Source organism: Gadus morhua, chromosome 14, assembly GCF_902167405.1.
Source record: "Gadus morhua chromosome 14, gadMor3.0, whole genome shotgun sequence".
NCBI classification, from domain to species: domain Eukaryota; kingdom Metazoa; phylum Chordata; class Actinopteri; order Gadiformes; family Gadidae; genus Gadus; species Gadus morhua.
In genome coordinates, this window is record NC_044061.1 from 8,350,390 (window position 1) to 8,368,401 (window position 18,012).

Here is an 18,012-nt window from a genome sequence, read left to right on the forward strand (position 1 = left end):
AGTGACTTACTGGGTGGGATAATAGTGACAAATAAGCCACTTATTAATACATTTAAATGTAAGACTTTAACGGCCTGCAGACCTTGTGGATCCCGAAGTCGTAGTTTATTGTGTCCCTCTCTGATAAGATGCAAACTTTTATTGACTTGGCTCTGAATAATAGGTTGTATTTTATTTAAATGTACCACTGACATTATGCTTTAATTTCTTTATACAACCATTATTATGCAATTCTTCATGAGTATCATGATTATTATGAAAAAAAAAAAATCATCACATGCTTGGTCATCAAGGTCATCGTTTATTGATTCCGAGTAAAAGAGGAGGGGACCAAATGGAACATTTCATGAGGAGGATGTCCCCCGTCTCCCGCCCCTAAATGTCACCAATGCTTAGGATACAAAACAAAAGTATAAAACAGTGGACTAGAAATGACCATTTTCATATTCTTTTTCATATCAATCAAAGAACGAATTTAAAATCTCATAAAACATCTCATATTTAAACATTGTGCCACTGTTATTATGTAGATTGTATCAGATGACCGTTGGTGCAAATCAACATAAAATCAATTAAGCATTAACTTTTGGTATTTTGGACAGAAAAATGATTGGAAAAGCATCAATGGTTATGCGTCTCCTTCCTCCATCTTAGACACCTAAGAAAAAATACAAAAATAAATGAGATCTTCAAATAGATATTGTTTCGAAATCAAGGACTAAGTATAATTGAGCAAGATTTGTCTACCTGCTCATTATTGTACATAAAAATAAAAGCAATAGCAATAAAAGTGATGCTAAATAGTAGCAAAAACAATTCAGTTCCCATCGAGTTCCACCCTACCTCGTCGTCAATGCAGCGGAACTGCAGGCTCCAGCGGGTGTTGTAGAGGAAGGGCCGGAGGTCGAAGCGGTTGTCGTCGGGGCTGTAGCTCTCGGCGTGGTAGGACGGTGTGATGGTGGTCATCTTGTGCCGGTTCACAGAGTACCTCCGGAAGAAGTGCTTCACGGTCACTGCAACCTAAGAGACCAGAACGAACTTGTATGCAAATGTAGGGGAAGCTTACCTTCCCCTTAGCCTACACAGGTTGTTCAGCAAGAACGTGTTCAAATGAGAACCTTTAATCATTTTAAAATCACAGGGGAAGCATAGAGTAGTGGGCATGGTGTTTGACTCATAGCTGAAAGGTACTTATTTTGATCCGCAATGTCTTATATTTGCCTGTAGGCATTTTTGTCATAGATGCCAACTCCTACCTGCGCCTTAATGACAATGTATCTGGAATCACTGTAAGCCATGGATAAATGACATGATGGTAATGAAGCACAACAACAAATGCATGGTTCCAATGTGGGCAGATGGAAGGTCGATGCGATGGAGTCAGTCAAAGTATGTTTGCGGAGCTGAATGCAAACTAATGCCGTAAGCCAGTTTATAACCTTTATCAGAGTAGCAGCTCTCCAGACGTGTACAATCTATGATGCATCTAAACTAAATGGCTCATGGGAATGCAGTTGAAGCTGACAATGGTCTTATGATATTATCACACAATGTGCGTCATTGATCTCATCCAGAAACAGGATCCCTTATCACTGTTTTTCTTTTTGTAATTTAGCCTACGGAAAGGCTAGACTGGGGCATGTAAAAGCTACAGCCATGTCACATTCTGATATATATTTTTGTTTTTTATTTATTTATACCTATATTATTTTAACTATTTCTGAGGGTGTTCTAAGGAATGCCTTTCATTCTATGCTATGTAGATGACTTGCCATCTGAAATTCCTTGGGAAAGAATAGCAGTAATAACACCAACAATAGGGACAAATCGGGTCAAATAATCCAATAAGGCTTCAAAAGAAAAATGTGGCTTTAGCTGTCAAAAAGAACCAATATGATACCAGAGCATGTAGGTAAACCCCAGGCCTCAGAAAGCGAGTGTCCCACCTGCGTTGGGCTCAGGGTCTCCCTCCAGGTGTGGATGAGCTTGCAGAACATGCTGTAAGGACCGCACTTGGAGATCTTCCTCAGCCTGCCCATCACAGACAGCTCCGCGTAGGTCATCCCCATGTCCGTCTGGGGGGGGGGGGGGGGGAGTGGAGGAGGAGGGGATGTGGAAGGGGTCAGAGGTCAGATGTAGGGAGCAAAGGATGGGTCATGGTGGTATGACGAGCGATGGAGAGGAGATCGGGGTAAAGTGTTGGACAAATGTAAAGAGAAAACCGGTAAAGGTCAGATGGGCAATTTCAAGAGAGAGAAGTCAAGGGAGAAACTTGTGGGTTTGGGTAGAACGGTAGGTTGAGCTACACTGGTTCTCTGAACTTAGCAAGAGTCACGTCGGATAAGAGAAGTCGCAGCATACATTTTACGTGGATAACATGTACTTGGTGGCATAACAACTATTTTCACCATTATTTACTGAAAAGAGAAAAACTGTCTCAAGAGCAATGGGAACAAAAACATTATTTGCCATAATATCTTCTGATGTTGATTCAGGAATTAATTATGGGTTTGGTTTCCTGTAATGAGGTTAAGCATCGCATCATCTTCCCGAGACCTCTGTAATTACCTCATCAGTCTGCGACACCTGTCCCTCCATCAGGGGCTCAAGTTCAGCAGTAGGCGGGGCAGCCAGAATGCTAGGGCCAAACAAAACAATGATGTCAGCCTCTAAATGACTACAGGCAAATGGGATGAAAGGCCAATACAAACTTTAATAAAGAAAATGATAAGGAATACAAACACATATTGCCTTAAACCAATGCATTTACTCATGGTCCCCTAACAAAATGTTTGTGATTACATATTTAGAATGACCTGTAAATGGGGAAAACATTTTCAGAAGAACTCTGCTAAAGCCAAACTGAAACAGGTTACATTCGTAATCTTTCATGAGCAGTAGCATTATTTGTATTACAAAAATAGTATACAAGATTATGTAGATCCTCTATTTAGTTCCCACATTGATTTCGCCTTAGATTCAAAAGTTATACTCATGGCATGAGATACGGAACATACAGGAAGTTACAATAGATTGCGATGAGCAAGAGCAGGCATTGTCACGTACGGCTCTTTTCAGTTCACACATTCAAGACCTGACAATGGCTCAGCACACAACGGAAAGACAGACAGTGCTGTTTCCAGTTACAGGCAGCGTTTTGAAAAGTGACAGTGCAAAAGGATGAGAATAATGTATGCAGAAGACTCACCCTTGTTTCTCCTGATCCAAGTTCTACTACTTTTCTGGTATCATTTATCATTTATTAATAGAGTTAGGGGCACTGAAGGAACGATAACAGGGGATAAAGTGTGATAAATTCAAATATTTTTGTTTTGTATCAAAAAGTTCATTCTCAAAATTATTCCTCTGTATTTTATCTTTTAAACGCATCATATTTGGACAGAGACACACGTTACCCTCGGAGCGAGTGGAGCTGGAAGTGGTCGACGCAGTAGTGAAGGAAGCTCTTCAGGTCTGTCTTGCTGATCCCTCCGATCGGGTTGATGTCAGCACTGGAACAGTCGTACTTTGTGAAGTACCCTGTCAGACTTAACACACAAACACGGTCAGTATAGGAATACACAGCCAGTAAGAGTGGATAATGGAGTATGAAGAAGGATATTATAGCCATTTGTAAGACCAGTCCTTCATAGAGACGTAATCATATTAGTTTCCCACTCTAAATTTTTCCTTGTTTAAAAAAAAGGCACAATTTCCTTCTTATTTGAATAATAATAATTTATTGAATTTATTTAGCACTTTTCAAGGTACCCAAAGCACTTTACATAGTGAGTTTGTGCATGTGTGTGTGGGGGGTATGACACCTCATTACACTCTGTGACCTAATGCAAGTACCTCTCGTCTACATTGGCTGAGCCCAACACCAGCAGACCTCCTGGCCGGCCCTGGGCCCAGAGACTCAGCTGGGCAAACAAGTAGGCCAGCACCATCCTGATACGGGCCTAAACACACACACACACACACACACACACACACACATTATACGTGGCATGTTTTTTGACAGTAACACCTAGCACTGCTCTAGAGACAGTGCGAACAATGTGGTCGAAGCTGGAAAATGTCTTCTCAAAGTGTGATAACGTTGTGTCATACCGAAGAAATGCACCAAGTGAAAGACAGTAGCAAAGGAAATAATGAGAGCGAGAGAGAGAGCGAGAGAGAGATAGAGCGAGAGAGAGAGCGAGAGAGAGATAGAGAGAGAGAGAGAGAGAGAGAGAGAGAGAGCGAGAGCTAGCGCAAGGCCAAGAGTAAGACAGAATTCAAGTATGAAAAAACAAAAAGACATTAGTATGCAAATACGAAATCAAATCAAGAGTGAGTCTAACAAACCTGAATATTCTGCAATGCAAGGTTCTCTCGGTCACTACCGCCATTGGCGCGAAACGAGGGCAATTTCCCTGTGACCAAGGAGAAAATACCCAGCATGCCCTTCACCGCCAGCTCTATGTTGATTGTCATGTGTGTGCTGTAAAGACAAACATTGGACAGAAATTGAGGAATTGTATAATGTTTTGTTGGAAATTCTCTATGATAAAGAACACTTATAATTAAAGAAAGAAAGAATGTGAAAAAGAGAAAGAACAAAGGAGAAAAATATAAATATTGAAATAAAGAGGAAAAGAGGGAAGTTTACAAAGAAAGTCAAAAAAGAGAGAGAGAGAGACAAAAGAGATCAATGACGTTGAAGGCTTGATAGTCACCTGCCGATCTGATTGGCCAGCTCCTTGGCCCTGTTGTGGGTGTCTTCTGAAGAGTTCTCGCTGTCCATGTAGCAGGTGGTGAAAACCCGGCCACACAGCTCTCTGGGTTCCTGGGGACGGTAGGACGGGTCGCACACCACTCGCCGAACGTCCTCCAGCACCTGGTTGTCTGAGGTGGACGAGACGTTAGAGGGATAAACATTTCAAAATAAAGGCACAGCATTCAGGTGAGGTGGTCCTCACAAGCTGGGTCGAGTCGGATGCATTTTGTTGTTTGGAATACCTGTTCACGTACCGGAGTGCTGTCCAACAGAACCTCAACTCTATTAAGGGGGACTTTAGTAGCCGATGTAACATTCAGTTTATAAGTATATATCATATTAATTGAATCCAGAAAAAAAATAACAACATAAAGGTAAGTAAATGCTCGCTTCAGGATAGGTACTGGCTAGGGTGTTTTACAGGTGCCGTGTTCGATTCCCAATGTCTGCCGCATATCCGTATGCATCCTTGAGCACCAATCCTAACCCCCTACCTGTTTCTTCCTCACCTGTATCTGAATTCACAATTAACACACTGAAGAAAATCCAAACGACTTAATAAACATATGTTCCCTTTTATTAGTACTTACTACCGTCCTGGACCGCCCGGCAGACGAGAACACACATGGAGTAGACGATGCAGGCGGTGGAGGAGCTGTCCACCCCCCCACTCAGGGGGACCAGGAAGCCAGCCTGGGACACAAGGCCACACACACACACACTGAGCAGACTCTACTGTACTAGATCTATATCTATGTATATGTTCCATTACATGGACAATTTCACAGGTTGTCACACTAGTTTTTACCAATTTGTAAGTCGGTTTTAATATGATGTACTCAATACAAAAATAACAATAGATTAAGGCTGTGAGTTACGAATTTTAGGATTAGTTGTGACAAGCATCATCAGAGCAAATTAAAAGTAGAATTAGCAGAATAGAAATCGGTCATATTGCTATCCTAAATGGTAATGGTAAACAGATTGCATTTTAATAGCGCTTTTCAGACCATTGGCCACTGATTGTGCTGTACAAATAATGTCTCACATTCACCCATTCAGACATTCAGACATTCAGACATTCATACAACAACGGCGCTGTCAGCAATGCAAGGCAACAGCCAGCTCGTCGGTTGCCAGACAACCCTCACTTCCTCCTGGGATACAGAATCTGGGATCGTTGTCAAAAGGATATTAAACCCAGATTGTTAAACTCTAGCTCAATAGGCCTTGTACATCACAATATCACATTGCACCACCACCAGTTTTAGAGCATTGGAATGTTAGTTATTATGTCAATTTGTATTGGGGAGAGAATTCTGTGTTTGAAACCAAAAAAAAGGTTTTCATCAGCTGACTATATGCATATTGATTTTGATTTAGGTACTGCAATTTGAGTCCTCTGAATACGACGTACAAGCCCTATCGACAGTTTTATTGAGTTTAGACTCTGGCCTCACCTGTCCACTTCTCCTGAGGTAGTCCCACAGCCAGCAGGCCGGACCGAGACTGGAAGACAAGTTACCAGACAAAAAAGGATTAGGTTTATTTAATGATCACTATTAAAGATGGAAGCTCTTTCTGAACATCATCGCTTGTGTTGCCATAGGAAACATTACAAGGCAGTATGAGGCTGACAGATCTAAATACAAGTATATCTCTATATTAAAGTTTACGTTTGAACATGTATAAACAAATGATTACGTTTATAAGTAAGGGTAGGCTATTTATTGTTGAAGCATTGTCCTCTTGTTGTCTTTACATACCGATAGCAATAAATTAGCCAAGACACATAAAATAAATCAGGTCTCTGTGGCTGTTGATGGCCTGCAAGAGCCAATACAATCATTTAATTCAGCCAGAATGACTTGATGGATGGCCTACCGGTCTGTCTACCTACCTACCCGCCTAGCTGCGTGCACTCTGCCCATTCATCCATTGCGCAGAACTGGAACCTTACACAGGTCAAGGCAGACCTATTGCTAAAGCCAGCGAGCTATTCATATGTTTTGGGGTAGCTTTTGATAGACATGAAGGGAAAGGTGATTTATTTTTTTCGGTTGGATGCATTCAAAATCTAGCTCACTCTGGTTGGTTTCAAAAAGCTGTCTTATCTAGCTTTAATGAGAAAGAAAACATCTGAATTGTCATTTTGGACGAGGTAGGCATGGTAAGATAGAAACATATTCTGTGTTTTGCCCCCATTGGTGGAGTGACCAGTGAAGGGGATACCTTATCTCTTCCTCCAGGGTGTGGAACTGCCACGTGATTGGTTGGTGGGTCGGAAGGCCGACTCCATCTCCGGACAAGCTGAAGTCCACCTTGACTCTGTGGCACGGTTTGAAGTCCAAGTCCTACGGCAGTGCATATAGAGACTGTATGTCATGCTGAACAAGACATGCCAGAGGCTGGAGTCAACCATGCTATTCTTGGTAGAGGTCAATAGGCAGGGAACTGTGACGGGTGTTAGCACTCATCTGTAAACAACTGCTTACCATGCAGAATGTGTGCATAAGAGACCTTGCACTTGCACAAGTCCATTCAACTCAATGGCGGTATATTGCATAGTCAACATTGTATAATTCTGAGGTCAATTCAAGTAGAGTTGATTACTGGACAATTAATTGATACTGGATTGACTAACAAGTAATAACCGTTTATATCCCGTCTGTCCTGTCTTGGGGGCTTAAAGGTAAACTATGTAACATTGACAGTTTTTAAATGGTTAATGCAGTCCAAATATTTGAGAGTGGTCTCTGCCCGCCTAATCTCCCAACACTCAAAGCTAACACGGGTCGCCATGTTAAGGTCAATGAACAAAACTGACTGCAATTTTTTTTTGAGGAGCACAATTATTCTGTTTTGACAATGACAAGCTGCCAGTATATTTTCCTTAAGGTTGCAATCTCAAAAGATTTTCATCAGAGTAAAAAGTATGAAACGACACCATCTGTTTACCTGCTCAGATTACTTTATGACCTCTTTAGTAAAGAGGGATCATGTTACAGAGACCAAAAAGTACTTGGATATGTGTATATGTGGATTTCTTTATTGTTTCTTTATCTTTAAATGACAGGCTTCCACTCAGCTGCAACCACTCCAACATTAGGTGTCAGCAAAGAGCCCAAGAAGAAATGTTAAAGACAAGGAAGAGGATCTGGTGGGTGCGAGCCAAAACGTTTATCTCGTTTCAAAACCCGTTTGACAGTTCATCCGGTTTAAAACATGTCTTCCCTATATCAATGTCAACGCTGCAGAGGCCAAACCAGAGGCAGGTGGGCAGGGGGTCGGACAGTATCGAGGAACTCACCAGGTGTGGCTGGCAGGTCTCTCCTCTGTAGCTACGCACATCCTCAAGGTCAAAGGTCGCAGTGACTACTTCCTGCAACACACAACAACGCATCTTCCTTTAGGCAGCTTTGGATATTACCCCTAGATTGTGTGTGTTGAAATAAGGTTCATGGACAACTCCTTTTAGTGTTTAGGAACAATAATCTTGATGTTTGTACAATGTACATTTTTTATATTAAGATATTTTATATATTAATTAGAATGGTAATGTATAGTATTTTCCAAACACGATTTAAAGTATGCGTCAAGAAAGAGTGAAATTGCAACACTGACTTGGTAAACTCAAAGTGCTTTCACACTGCCCCAAAAAACACAGACATCAGGCCTGTGTAGTTGTTGGTTGGCTGTCAGATTAGATTTCTGTCAGTGGGAATGTTGAATCGTGTCATGTTTGTTTGGACATTGTGCAAGCAACTGTAAAAATGGGATCAGTTTTAAGAAGTTCACAGAAAATATGACCTTGTCTTGAGGTAAAAATATGTCTGAATTAAAAGCAATCCTGTTGTGATGCCCAAGATGCTTTAAACTAAACACTAGTCGTCGTTCTCCCATACCACGTCGTCCAGGGAGAACTGGGCTCCGCGTGCCACAATGTCTCCGTTGACAGCCAGCATGGCACAGCCGTCATAATACAGCCGGTCCCCGTCGCAACCCTTCTGGTTAGCATACAGATAGATACCCCCGCACTGAAGAAACAAAACACACAAAACAAGTTATTGGACGAGATATCCATCACAATGGTTGCAGCTGAACCTAACAGTTGAGGCTAGTAGGTCCTTATTGAATCTCTAGGTAGCTAAATCATTCTTTGGTCTCAAATAAAAACTGACTAGGCACGACTATCTGCGTTTTCTGATTCATTTGAGCACTTCGTTGGTATGATTTTGTTTTGGTATTGAAAATGCACAAAACCCCCCCCAAGAAGTAGCGTTTTAACACTGCCATCTAGTGGCTACTTGGTGTTAATCGCATGCAGTCAAGATAGTTATTTTTTGTTTGTGTATTGAATATTCACAGTACCTTGTGGGTCGCAGACATGATGAGGTTGACTCTGGCGTCAGCCTTGCGTAACTCATGGTGGCTCGCTGAGGAGTTAGTTATGATCTCCACTCCGTCCAGACTCATGTCTACATGAGGGCTGGACAGAGCACAGCAGCAGGATTCCTATTAGGTCAATCTGTAGACAAACGCTACTGTACTGTTGTGTATGGGCCGAGTCAACATAGTGATCTTCATGCATTCATTTCAAACCACTTCAATACTAGGAAGAAAGGATGCACCGGGAACGATGTCAGACTATATTTTGTAAATGTCTAAATGTGACATATTATGTTCTGATGAAAACAAACACGGGGTCTAATGACTGTAATGACTTGACCAAATACTGGTTGTTAAAATCGCAGTCAATTCAAACACACTTTTACATGCTTAAAGAGGAAATGTTAGTGAAAGGAAGGTGTGAGTTGTGTGTTCCTGTTTGGAACTCAGGAGGTAGAGCAGTTGTCTTGTAACCGAAAGGTTGCTAGTTCGATCCCCGGCTCCCCCTAGCTGAGTGTTGATGTGTCCCTGAGCAAGACACTCAACCCTAACTGCTCCTGACGAGCTGGCTGTCGCCTTGCATGGTTGACTCTGCCGTTGGTGTGTCAATGTGTGTATTAACCGATGTAAGTCGCTTTGGATAAAAGCGTCTGCTAAATGCCCTAATTGTAATTGTAATTGAAGCACTGCAAACAGTACCTCCTGGGGCTCCAGAGCTCAGCACATATCTCACTGCCGATGCACGTGTCTTTGGTGGAGAGGACGCAGTCACCAAACGGAACTGTGTCCTGCAGGAATGAACACAACGGTGGAAGAGGTGGAGGACATCAGCCAATACTACTTTTGTCATTTAGCTTTTTCGCAGATTCAGATCCCTAATTTCCAGAAATGTCATTGACGGTTTGGTTGGATTTAGAGACCCTGTTGTAGATTGCAAAATCTAATTGAGTTAAACCGTATGGGGATGGTTTGTTTCCAGGTGGTGAGATGTGGCTCTTTACCTGTCCTGTAACCTCCTGCAGCATCCTGGGTAGAAAGTACTCCTCCACTTGTCTAGAAAATAAGAAAAGGTTCTAACTAGTAATAGAGGTGGGAATGATTTAGTAAAATATTTCACATCAGATGAATCAGATTTATCTTAACTTGTTTTGGTGCATCAGGGTGATACAGTTGAGAACGGACCCTAACTTGTTTTGGTGTATCAAAGGGATGCAGTTGAGAGGCGGACCCTAACTCGTTTTGGTCTAAGAGAGGGATGCAGCGAGACACACCTTAACTTTTTCCACGGTGAGAACCACCGCAGCTCCCTGTAGTTTCCGTGATTGGCCATCATCATTTTAGGCCTGATCAGCAGTATTTTCCTACAAAGAAAATAATCACACAAATACTATGAGCTGGAAATGTACTGAATGGCAAATCAATGACGTGAATTACAAAGTAAAATTAATGTGAAATATTCTTCCAGCCTTGATTATGTTTTAAAGAATTAAAGATCCTAGTCTTTATATGCATCTCAACATAGATCAACTTTAACTTTAAACCTCTTTAAACCAGGAACACTAGAGAATGAGCTGGTATACCTGTTGAGGAATAGGACTCTGCAGTTGTACCGCACATTATGATGCATGATGGGCCTGAAAAAAACACGAATATAAAACACGAAAACATTACAAATACTTAGAATAATTTGGCAGTATTATGAGGCAGCTAGGCTTATTTTAAAAAGGTATTTGTAAAACCGTCCACTAATTTGTTTTATATTTGGTTTAGTGTTTTGCCAGTTACGGACATGCCCACATCACAGATGATGTCCTGGGTGCTTGGAGACTCCAGAAGCTTCTTGAGAACTTGGAAGCTGTGGAGCAACGTGTCAGACTCATAAAAGTGGTCTCCACAGCCATAACCACTAAGAGAGAGAGAAAGGGAGACACACACAGCAAAACACAGACACACACACACACACACACACACACACACACACACACACACACACACACACACACACACACACACACACACACAGAGTTATAACAATGATACACTCAAAGCGAATAGTTACATCCTAGACCCCTACCAAAATGTATTCCAATAAGTTAGCTCAGTGGGTAAATATATATAATACCAAATTTTACCAGATTTCAAGCTCTGGTCCTAGCCTGTATTTTGCCCCACGTGACTTAGAAACGTCGATACCTAAGGAGAGAGAACATAATTATGCAAGTGTTGGTGTTATATCAGACTTCTGAAGCGGGCAGGCATAGTGGAATAATCCTGCTGTTGTGGTGGAAGTTGCAGGACCAAACGAATTCATAAACCCCTGTTTAGAGTATGAACTACGTTTGAACTTCTCCTATTACAACTACGGGACTTACTTTTCAATATCCGCTCAAAGTTGCCGTCAAAGTCTAAAGCCCATTGATTTAATGAACAGGTAGCGAGGGTGACCTTCCGTCCCATGGCGTTTGTAGTTTACACCCAGCCACACACACAAGCATTCGCAGTTTCGCACACTTCAGTTAGAAGTTATGACTTTGGAAATCTTAAAATGAATAGGTGCGTTATTAAACGATACATTCACCCTGCAAACACAACAGGGGACGTACTTCTTCCTTCACGTAACACGTCATTTAAAGACACAGACACAAATAACCTACTCAAGCTATTTAGGTGATGTTCAACATCTGTTAGACCTAATAAATATTGTATTACTAATAGTGATAAAATACATGTTTTAGATCGAGCTTTCCAATTTTTGAACTGGCTCTATAAACATCAGTAGACCTACTACGTATTGTTTAAGATATTTTAACACTAATAAGTACCACTCATATATACTCTCTTTTTTCCTGGTGATTGGTATTTATTATTAATAACCAACCTAACCAAGTGATAGATATTTGACACACATCAAATAAATTATTTATATTTTGTCATTATGAGATCATCAGGCGCTGGTGGCTCCAGTTTCGGATCACCAATCAGATGCCTGAGTCTACTCTGAAGCCCGCCTTGCTGACACACCATTGGTTCTGTTATTTTACGTAATCGGGTTATGGGCGGAGTTTATACAGCGTTTTGCAACGCCCAATAAAACTACCTGGAAGGAAGGGGCAACGGCAGCTGTCTTCACGGTTGTCTAGCGGTAAGTGATATCCCACATTATTTCAACTCATTACTAATCTAACATTGATTGTCTTTATTAGCATGAATGTAAGAATATAAACCATATCTAGGATGTGGAGCATCTCTTTGTAGCCAACAGTCTTTGAACAGGATCGATGAGATATTATTGGGTTATTATTACTTATTATCCAAGGTGGTATAAATGAATTGTCCAGTAATCAACTCTACTTGAGTTAACCTCAGATTGGACGATGTTCGTTGTGCAATATAAAGCCTAACCCAGTAATTATGCATCAGTCTTTGTTTGGGCAGGAATCCATGGGTAAATATTTATGGTGGTACAATACATTTGGGAACAGATGTCAGATATCTGTCCTTAATAAAGTCATGTTGTGAATGCTGAATACTGCTAAAGGACAGTCAACAGCAGAGCAAAGACCGTTTTATAACCCGTTATCCGATACATACACCGTGCAATTTGGTTTGTTTTGTATCCCAGTGGATAGCATATGCACTTTGATTCCCCATATCACCGTTAACCTGCAACACGCTTTTCTCCTGAGACTAGACTCACCACTTAGACTCTAGTTTACTCCAGGTCTCTTAAACCAAAGGAGAAAAGACAGTGACTTCATTGTAGCATTCACAATACAAGTACTGTTTTGTTACTCCTAATAGTGGCTGAAAATCAGCACGTAGCTTATCTCATTTCTCATTTCATAACATTCCTGACGCCTGCAATCTTCTTCTGAATTCCTGACCACAGAGGAACGGTGCAGTGGCAATGGAAGCAACCAGGAGGAGAGGCAAGGTGCACAGCAATGGGAAGACGGCTGAAGAGACTGAGCCGACGGCACAGTGGGGGAGAGCCTGGTAACATTACACATAGGTTTAATTTCCACACAATTTTGTCAACATCTGCTCTGCAGAGCATCAAGAAAGTAATTTGATCCTGAAATCCTCTTTAACATAAATAATCCAAAATTGACCTCAAAGCGACTTTGTCCAGTAAAGCTGTTCCCTTCCCTGTTTCAATTAGCAGACACTTGATTTCAATGTGACAGTAAATTAAAGTACCGTAGTGTAGAATGTTGGTGTATTTTAGTGTCTCTCTGTGTTCCCATTTCTAGTCTAGGAACAGGCCAGTGCCTCTCACACCATCCGCGTTTACATGGACACATCTGATCCGCATAGATTTCTATGCGGAATAGAAAATGATATAAATAAATAAATAAATGATAGAAATCTATGTGGATCAGATGTGCAATCTAAACGCGGCTACTGATGCAAGGTGATATTTCCAACATTCCGCCATTTGTTATGTCTCAAAAAAGGATGAACCAACCTGGTTGTCTGGGAAATAGCCAGGGCCATACACCTTATCAAGGGTGAGAGGGCTTCGGTTCTCTTGTTCTTCATGATTTCTTTAATATAATACTCGCCCCAACCCTTTGGTTCGGGGAGAAGAGGGTTCGACAGCCAAGGAACAGCAGCCGAACCCAGCCGGGGCCCTGTGTAGATTTCAAATTGCTCCAACGCCCATCCTGCCCCTCCCTTCAGGCCTCCCTTCCAAGCCACTCCCCAAAAGACATGACTCAATAGCTTTAACAAAAGGTCTGTCTGGCCTTGTGGAAGACACAAGACAGACAGGTAAATCATCCAATTATTTAATTCGGGCAAAATTAAATGACAAGACAGGCTTATTACAGACCTGCGACAGCCAGATATCTTTCTATTTTTGTCAGAACATTTAATTTAGTGATAAGACTATCGGGAGACAATGAGAATTTCAACCAATATTCTGAAAAATGCTTCTCACACAAATGCTCTACCCTAGCTTTAAGGAGAAGGTAGGTTGGGAAGGGCATCTTTCTCAATTATGACAGCGGGTATCCCGTGGACATCGACGGGGATCGAACCCAGCACCTATTGACTTGAAGTCGACCGCCCCCAAAAACAACCCTACGCTATACTCAACCAAAGCCCCACCTCTTTGTGAAGAGGGTCCCTCCACCTCCACCCAGCCCGTCTCACTCTCTCTCCCCTCCTCTCGCCACGCTGTCCGCAGGGAAGTGGACTGGTTCTCCTTGTCCAGCGTGATCGCCCTGCTGTGCTTCGCCCCCTTCATCGTGTACTTCTTCGTGATGGCGTGTGACCAGTACCAGTGCTCCGTCAGCCAGCCCCTGCTGGAGCTGTACAGCGGCGAGACCACCCTGTCCGCCATCTGGGCCCGCTCCCCCTCCTTCACCTGGGGGGCCGCCAAGATCTACGCCGTCTGGGTCGGCTTCCAGGTAACAAGGGGGAGGAGTTGAGAGTGAGGGGGTTATTTACATAAGGATATATAATAGAATAAGATATGTGATGTTAAATTCATAACCATGTAATTAAGGTTAGATGAGGTCCCAAGGATAAATTAATGCAACTCTTTTTTTTCCCTTTTCCCTGTTTGTCTCTTAGCTGTTCCTGTACATGTGCGTCCCTGACATCACCCATAAGTTCATCCCTGGCTACGTCGGTGGGGTTCAGGACGGATCTCGCACCCCTGCTGGTACTACGCACACACATGCATGCACGCACACACACACACACACATGCACATACACACACACTCAACATAGGTTGTTTTGTTAAAATAAAATAAATCGTACCAAAGAAATCACGACTTTTGAGATTATTTTGACCGTTATATGACATGATTGAAAACAAATCTGTAACAGTGATACAAATAAATCAATCAATCACACAGTACAGTCTCATGTGTGTCCTTGTGTGTGTGTGTGTGTATGTTTTTGTTTGATGAACCCCCCCGAAATACACACAACTCACCCTTGTGGTCTCTCTCTCTCTCCGTCTCTCTCTCTGTCAAGGTCTGATCAACAAGTATGAGATCAACGGCCTGCAGTGCTGGCTCATCACCCACGCTGTGTGGCTGGCCAACGCACACTACTTCCACTGGTTCTCCCCCACCATCATCTTTGACCACTGGATCCCGCTGATGTGGTGCGCCAACATCCTGGGCTACCTGGTGGCCTCCTTCGCCTTCGTCAAGGCCTACCTCTTCCCCACCAGCGCGGACGACTGGTGCGTGACAAGCATAAAGACAGCCACACACTAGAGAGATGACCATATGTGTTGTTGAGGAAACGCAAGCTATACAAATAGATTCAGATAATTAACATATGCCGTTCCTGTATCTGTGAATTATGAGTTGGCTAATTATAATAGACATAAATAGGTAGTGTTTTGTTTGTTTATATGCAGTTGTTACGGTCAGAGTTGTTCTGATGATGCAACATTTTGTAATATGAAACGTGGTAAATGATTAATTCAAGGAGAGAAAACATATCAGCAATAATGTTCGCTATGGGTATCCCAGACCCAGACGTTAATATAATTCTGTTCTCTCCTACAGCAAGTTCACAGGGAACGTCTTCTACAACTACATGATGGGCATCGAGTTCAACCCGCGCGTGGGCAAGTGGTTCGACTTCAAGCTGTTCTTCAACGGGCGGCCGGGCATCGTGGCGTGGACCCTCATCAACCTGTCCTACATGGCCAAGCAGCAGGAGCTCTACGGGCACGTCACCAACTCCATGATCCTGGTCAACGTGCTGCAGGTAGGGGCCAAACACCACCCAAGCTCCCCTCCATAGTGGATGTCCAGCTGCACTTTCCGAACAACTCGAATGGGCAATTTTTGATTTGCAACATTTACGCACCAAAAAATTATAAAAAATTCAATCTTCGAAAAGACTGGAAAATAACAAAACACATTTGCTTTATACAGTGTACCCTGGGGTTGAATGAAGAGAAATACAAAATACGAAAAAATTAAGCACTTTAGTGGAGTCTAGTGTGTAGGTACTGATTTGCACAAACAAAAAAGTACCACAACACAATGTTTATCCCCCACAGGGCCTGTACGTGCTGGACTTCTTCTGGAACGAAGCGTGGTACCTGAAGACCATCGACATCTGTCACGACCACTTCGGCTGGTACCTGGGATGGGGAGACTGTGTGTGGCTGCCCTACCTCTACACCCTGCAGGTAATCAGCCACGCCCAAACACCTGAGGCACGCACACACATGCACACCTGAGGCACACATACATGCACACCTGAGACGCACACACGGGGCGCGCACCTCACACAGACCTCACATACTTACAAAGGCAAACACACACACTTTCACACAACGACACACCTCACCTGCACATGCACATCTCAGAGACACGCATGCTTACACTGACATGCACACGCATACATACACACACACACACACAGACAGACACACAGACCCACACAAACACAGTACATATATCCAGCAGATTACGTGTATAAATATGATGCTCTCTCTCTCTCTCTCTCTCTCTCTCTCTCTCTCTCTCTCTCTCTCTCTCTCTCTCTCTCTCTCTCTCTGTCTCTTTCTTCCCCCCCCCCCCCCTCCACAGGGCCTCTACCTGGTGTACCACCCGGTGCAGCTGTCCACCCCCTACGCCTGCGCCGTGCTGGCGCTGGGCCTGGCGGGCTACTACATCTTCCGCTCCACCAACCACCAGAAGGACGTGTTCCGCCGCACCGAGGGCACCTGCGCCATCTGGGGCCGCCGGCCCGCCCGCCTTCATCGACGTGCTCGTACCGCTCGGCCGACGGCGGCGTCCACCGCAGCAAGCTGCTCACCTCGGGCTTCTGGGGCGTGGCGCGCCACTTCAACTACACGGGCGACCTGATGGGCTCGCTGGCGTACTGCGCGGCGTGCGGCGCGGGCCACCTGCTGCCCTACTTCTACGTGGTGTACATGACCATCCTGCTAGTGCACCGGTGCGTGCGCGACGAGCACCGCTGCAGCAGCAAGTACGGCGCCGGCTGGAAGCGCTACACCGACGCCGTGCCCTACCGCCTGCTGCCCGGCCTCTTCTGAGCTGATGCGGGGGGGGGGGGAGGGGGGGCGGGGGAGGTCTGTGTGTACGAAGAAGAATTGCTGTAGTGGGCACGGATCTGATGGGATGGGCTGGTGTATGTGTGTGTAGGCACTCTGTGTGTGTATACATGTTGCATAGCATGTGACTTGTCTGTCAGATTGTGTTGAGGGCTGATTTGATACACAAATGTGTGTTTTTGTGTGTGTGTGTGTGTGTTTGTGTGAGTGTTTGTGTGTGTGAGAGGGTGAGAGTGTGTGTGTATGTGTGGTGTGTGTGTGTGTGTGTGTGTGTGTGTGTGTGTGTGTGTGCGTGTGTTTGCGTGTGTTTGCGTGTTTGCGTGCGTGTGAGTAAGTGACTGCATGTCCATAAAGATACCATTCAATTCCTTCAGGTGACACAACCAAAAGGTGAACAAGTCCAGATTTGGGGGTTATGGCTGAACCAAGTTTTTGTTTTCCTTTATGCCTTATGATGAGTTATTACTTACTGCTGGTTCCTCTAATAGGTTTCAAGGATTAATCCAGATGTTAAACCAGACTGAAATAGGCTGCTTTTGAGGATGACGGACACTCAATTGTATTCACTTGAAGAAAACCTTGCTCAGATACTGACTGAAATAGCAGAAACAATATAGTTTCCCATTTCCTCACTGAAACCAGAGGCCTTGCCCTTGAACCAATAGTGAAGCTCTCTTTTTAGGATTCCTTGTGCAATTTTTATCTTGTACAGTACTTTCTGGGAAAGAATTTTAGTATTTTTACAAGAAAGCAATCCTTTTCAAGCAAGTGTCGATGTTGCTGTGTTACTGCCATGTACA

General features: G+C 43.4%; 2 protein-coding genes across 2 annotated transcripts; one reads left to right on the forward strand and one right to left on the reverse strand.

The window, feature by feature from the left end:
- Positions 1-280: 280 nt before the first annotated feature.
- nadsyn1 (NAD synthetase 1) lies at positions 281-11,763 on the reverse strand. Its single transcript, XM_030377436.1, has 21 exons — positions 11,524-11,763; positions 11,284-11,344; positions 10,941-11,057; positions 10,732-10,785; positions 10,423-10,512; positions 10,153-10,204; positions 9,851-9,939; positions 9,134-9,251; positions 8,668-8,799; positions 8,073-8,144; positions 6,995-7,116; positions 6,223-6,271; positions 5,353-5,455; positions 4,722-4,890; positions 4,351-4,486; positions 3,856-3,962; positions 3,417-3,548; positions 2,569-2,638; positions 1,947-2,075; positions 844-1,020; positions 281-658 (listed from the first exon to the last, which is right to left on the reverse strand). The coding sequence occupies exons 1-21, from the start codon at positions 11,606-11,608 to the stop codon at positions 629-631; spliced, it is 2,094 nt and encodes a 697-aa protein (XP_030233296.1). The 5' UTR covers positions 11,609-11,763; the 3' UTR covers positions 281-628.
- Positions 11,764-12,188: 425 nt separating this feature from the next.
- On the forward strand, positions 12,189-17,456 carry dhcr7 (7-dehydrocholesterol reductase). The gene is given in 9 exon segments (XM_030377437.1): positions 12,189-12,293; positions 13,041-13,147; positions 14,343-14,565; positions 14,732-14,822; positions 15,142-15,355; positions 15,687-15,891; positions 16,190-16,321; positions 16,725-16,898; positions 16,901-17,456. Coding segments are annotated over 8 exon segments (1,422 nt in total). The 5' UTR covers positions 12,189-12,293; positions 13,041-13,058; the 3' UTR covers positions 17,195-17,456.
- Positions 17,457-18,012: the final 556 nt, after the last annotated feature.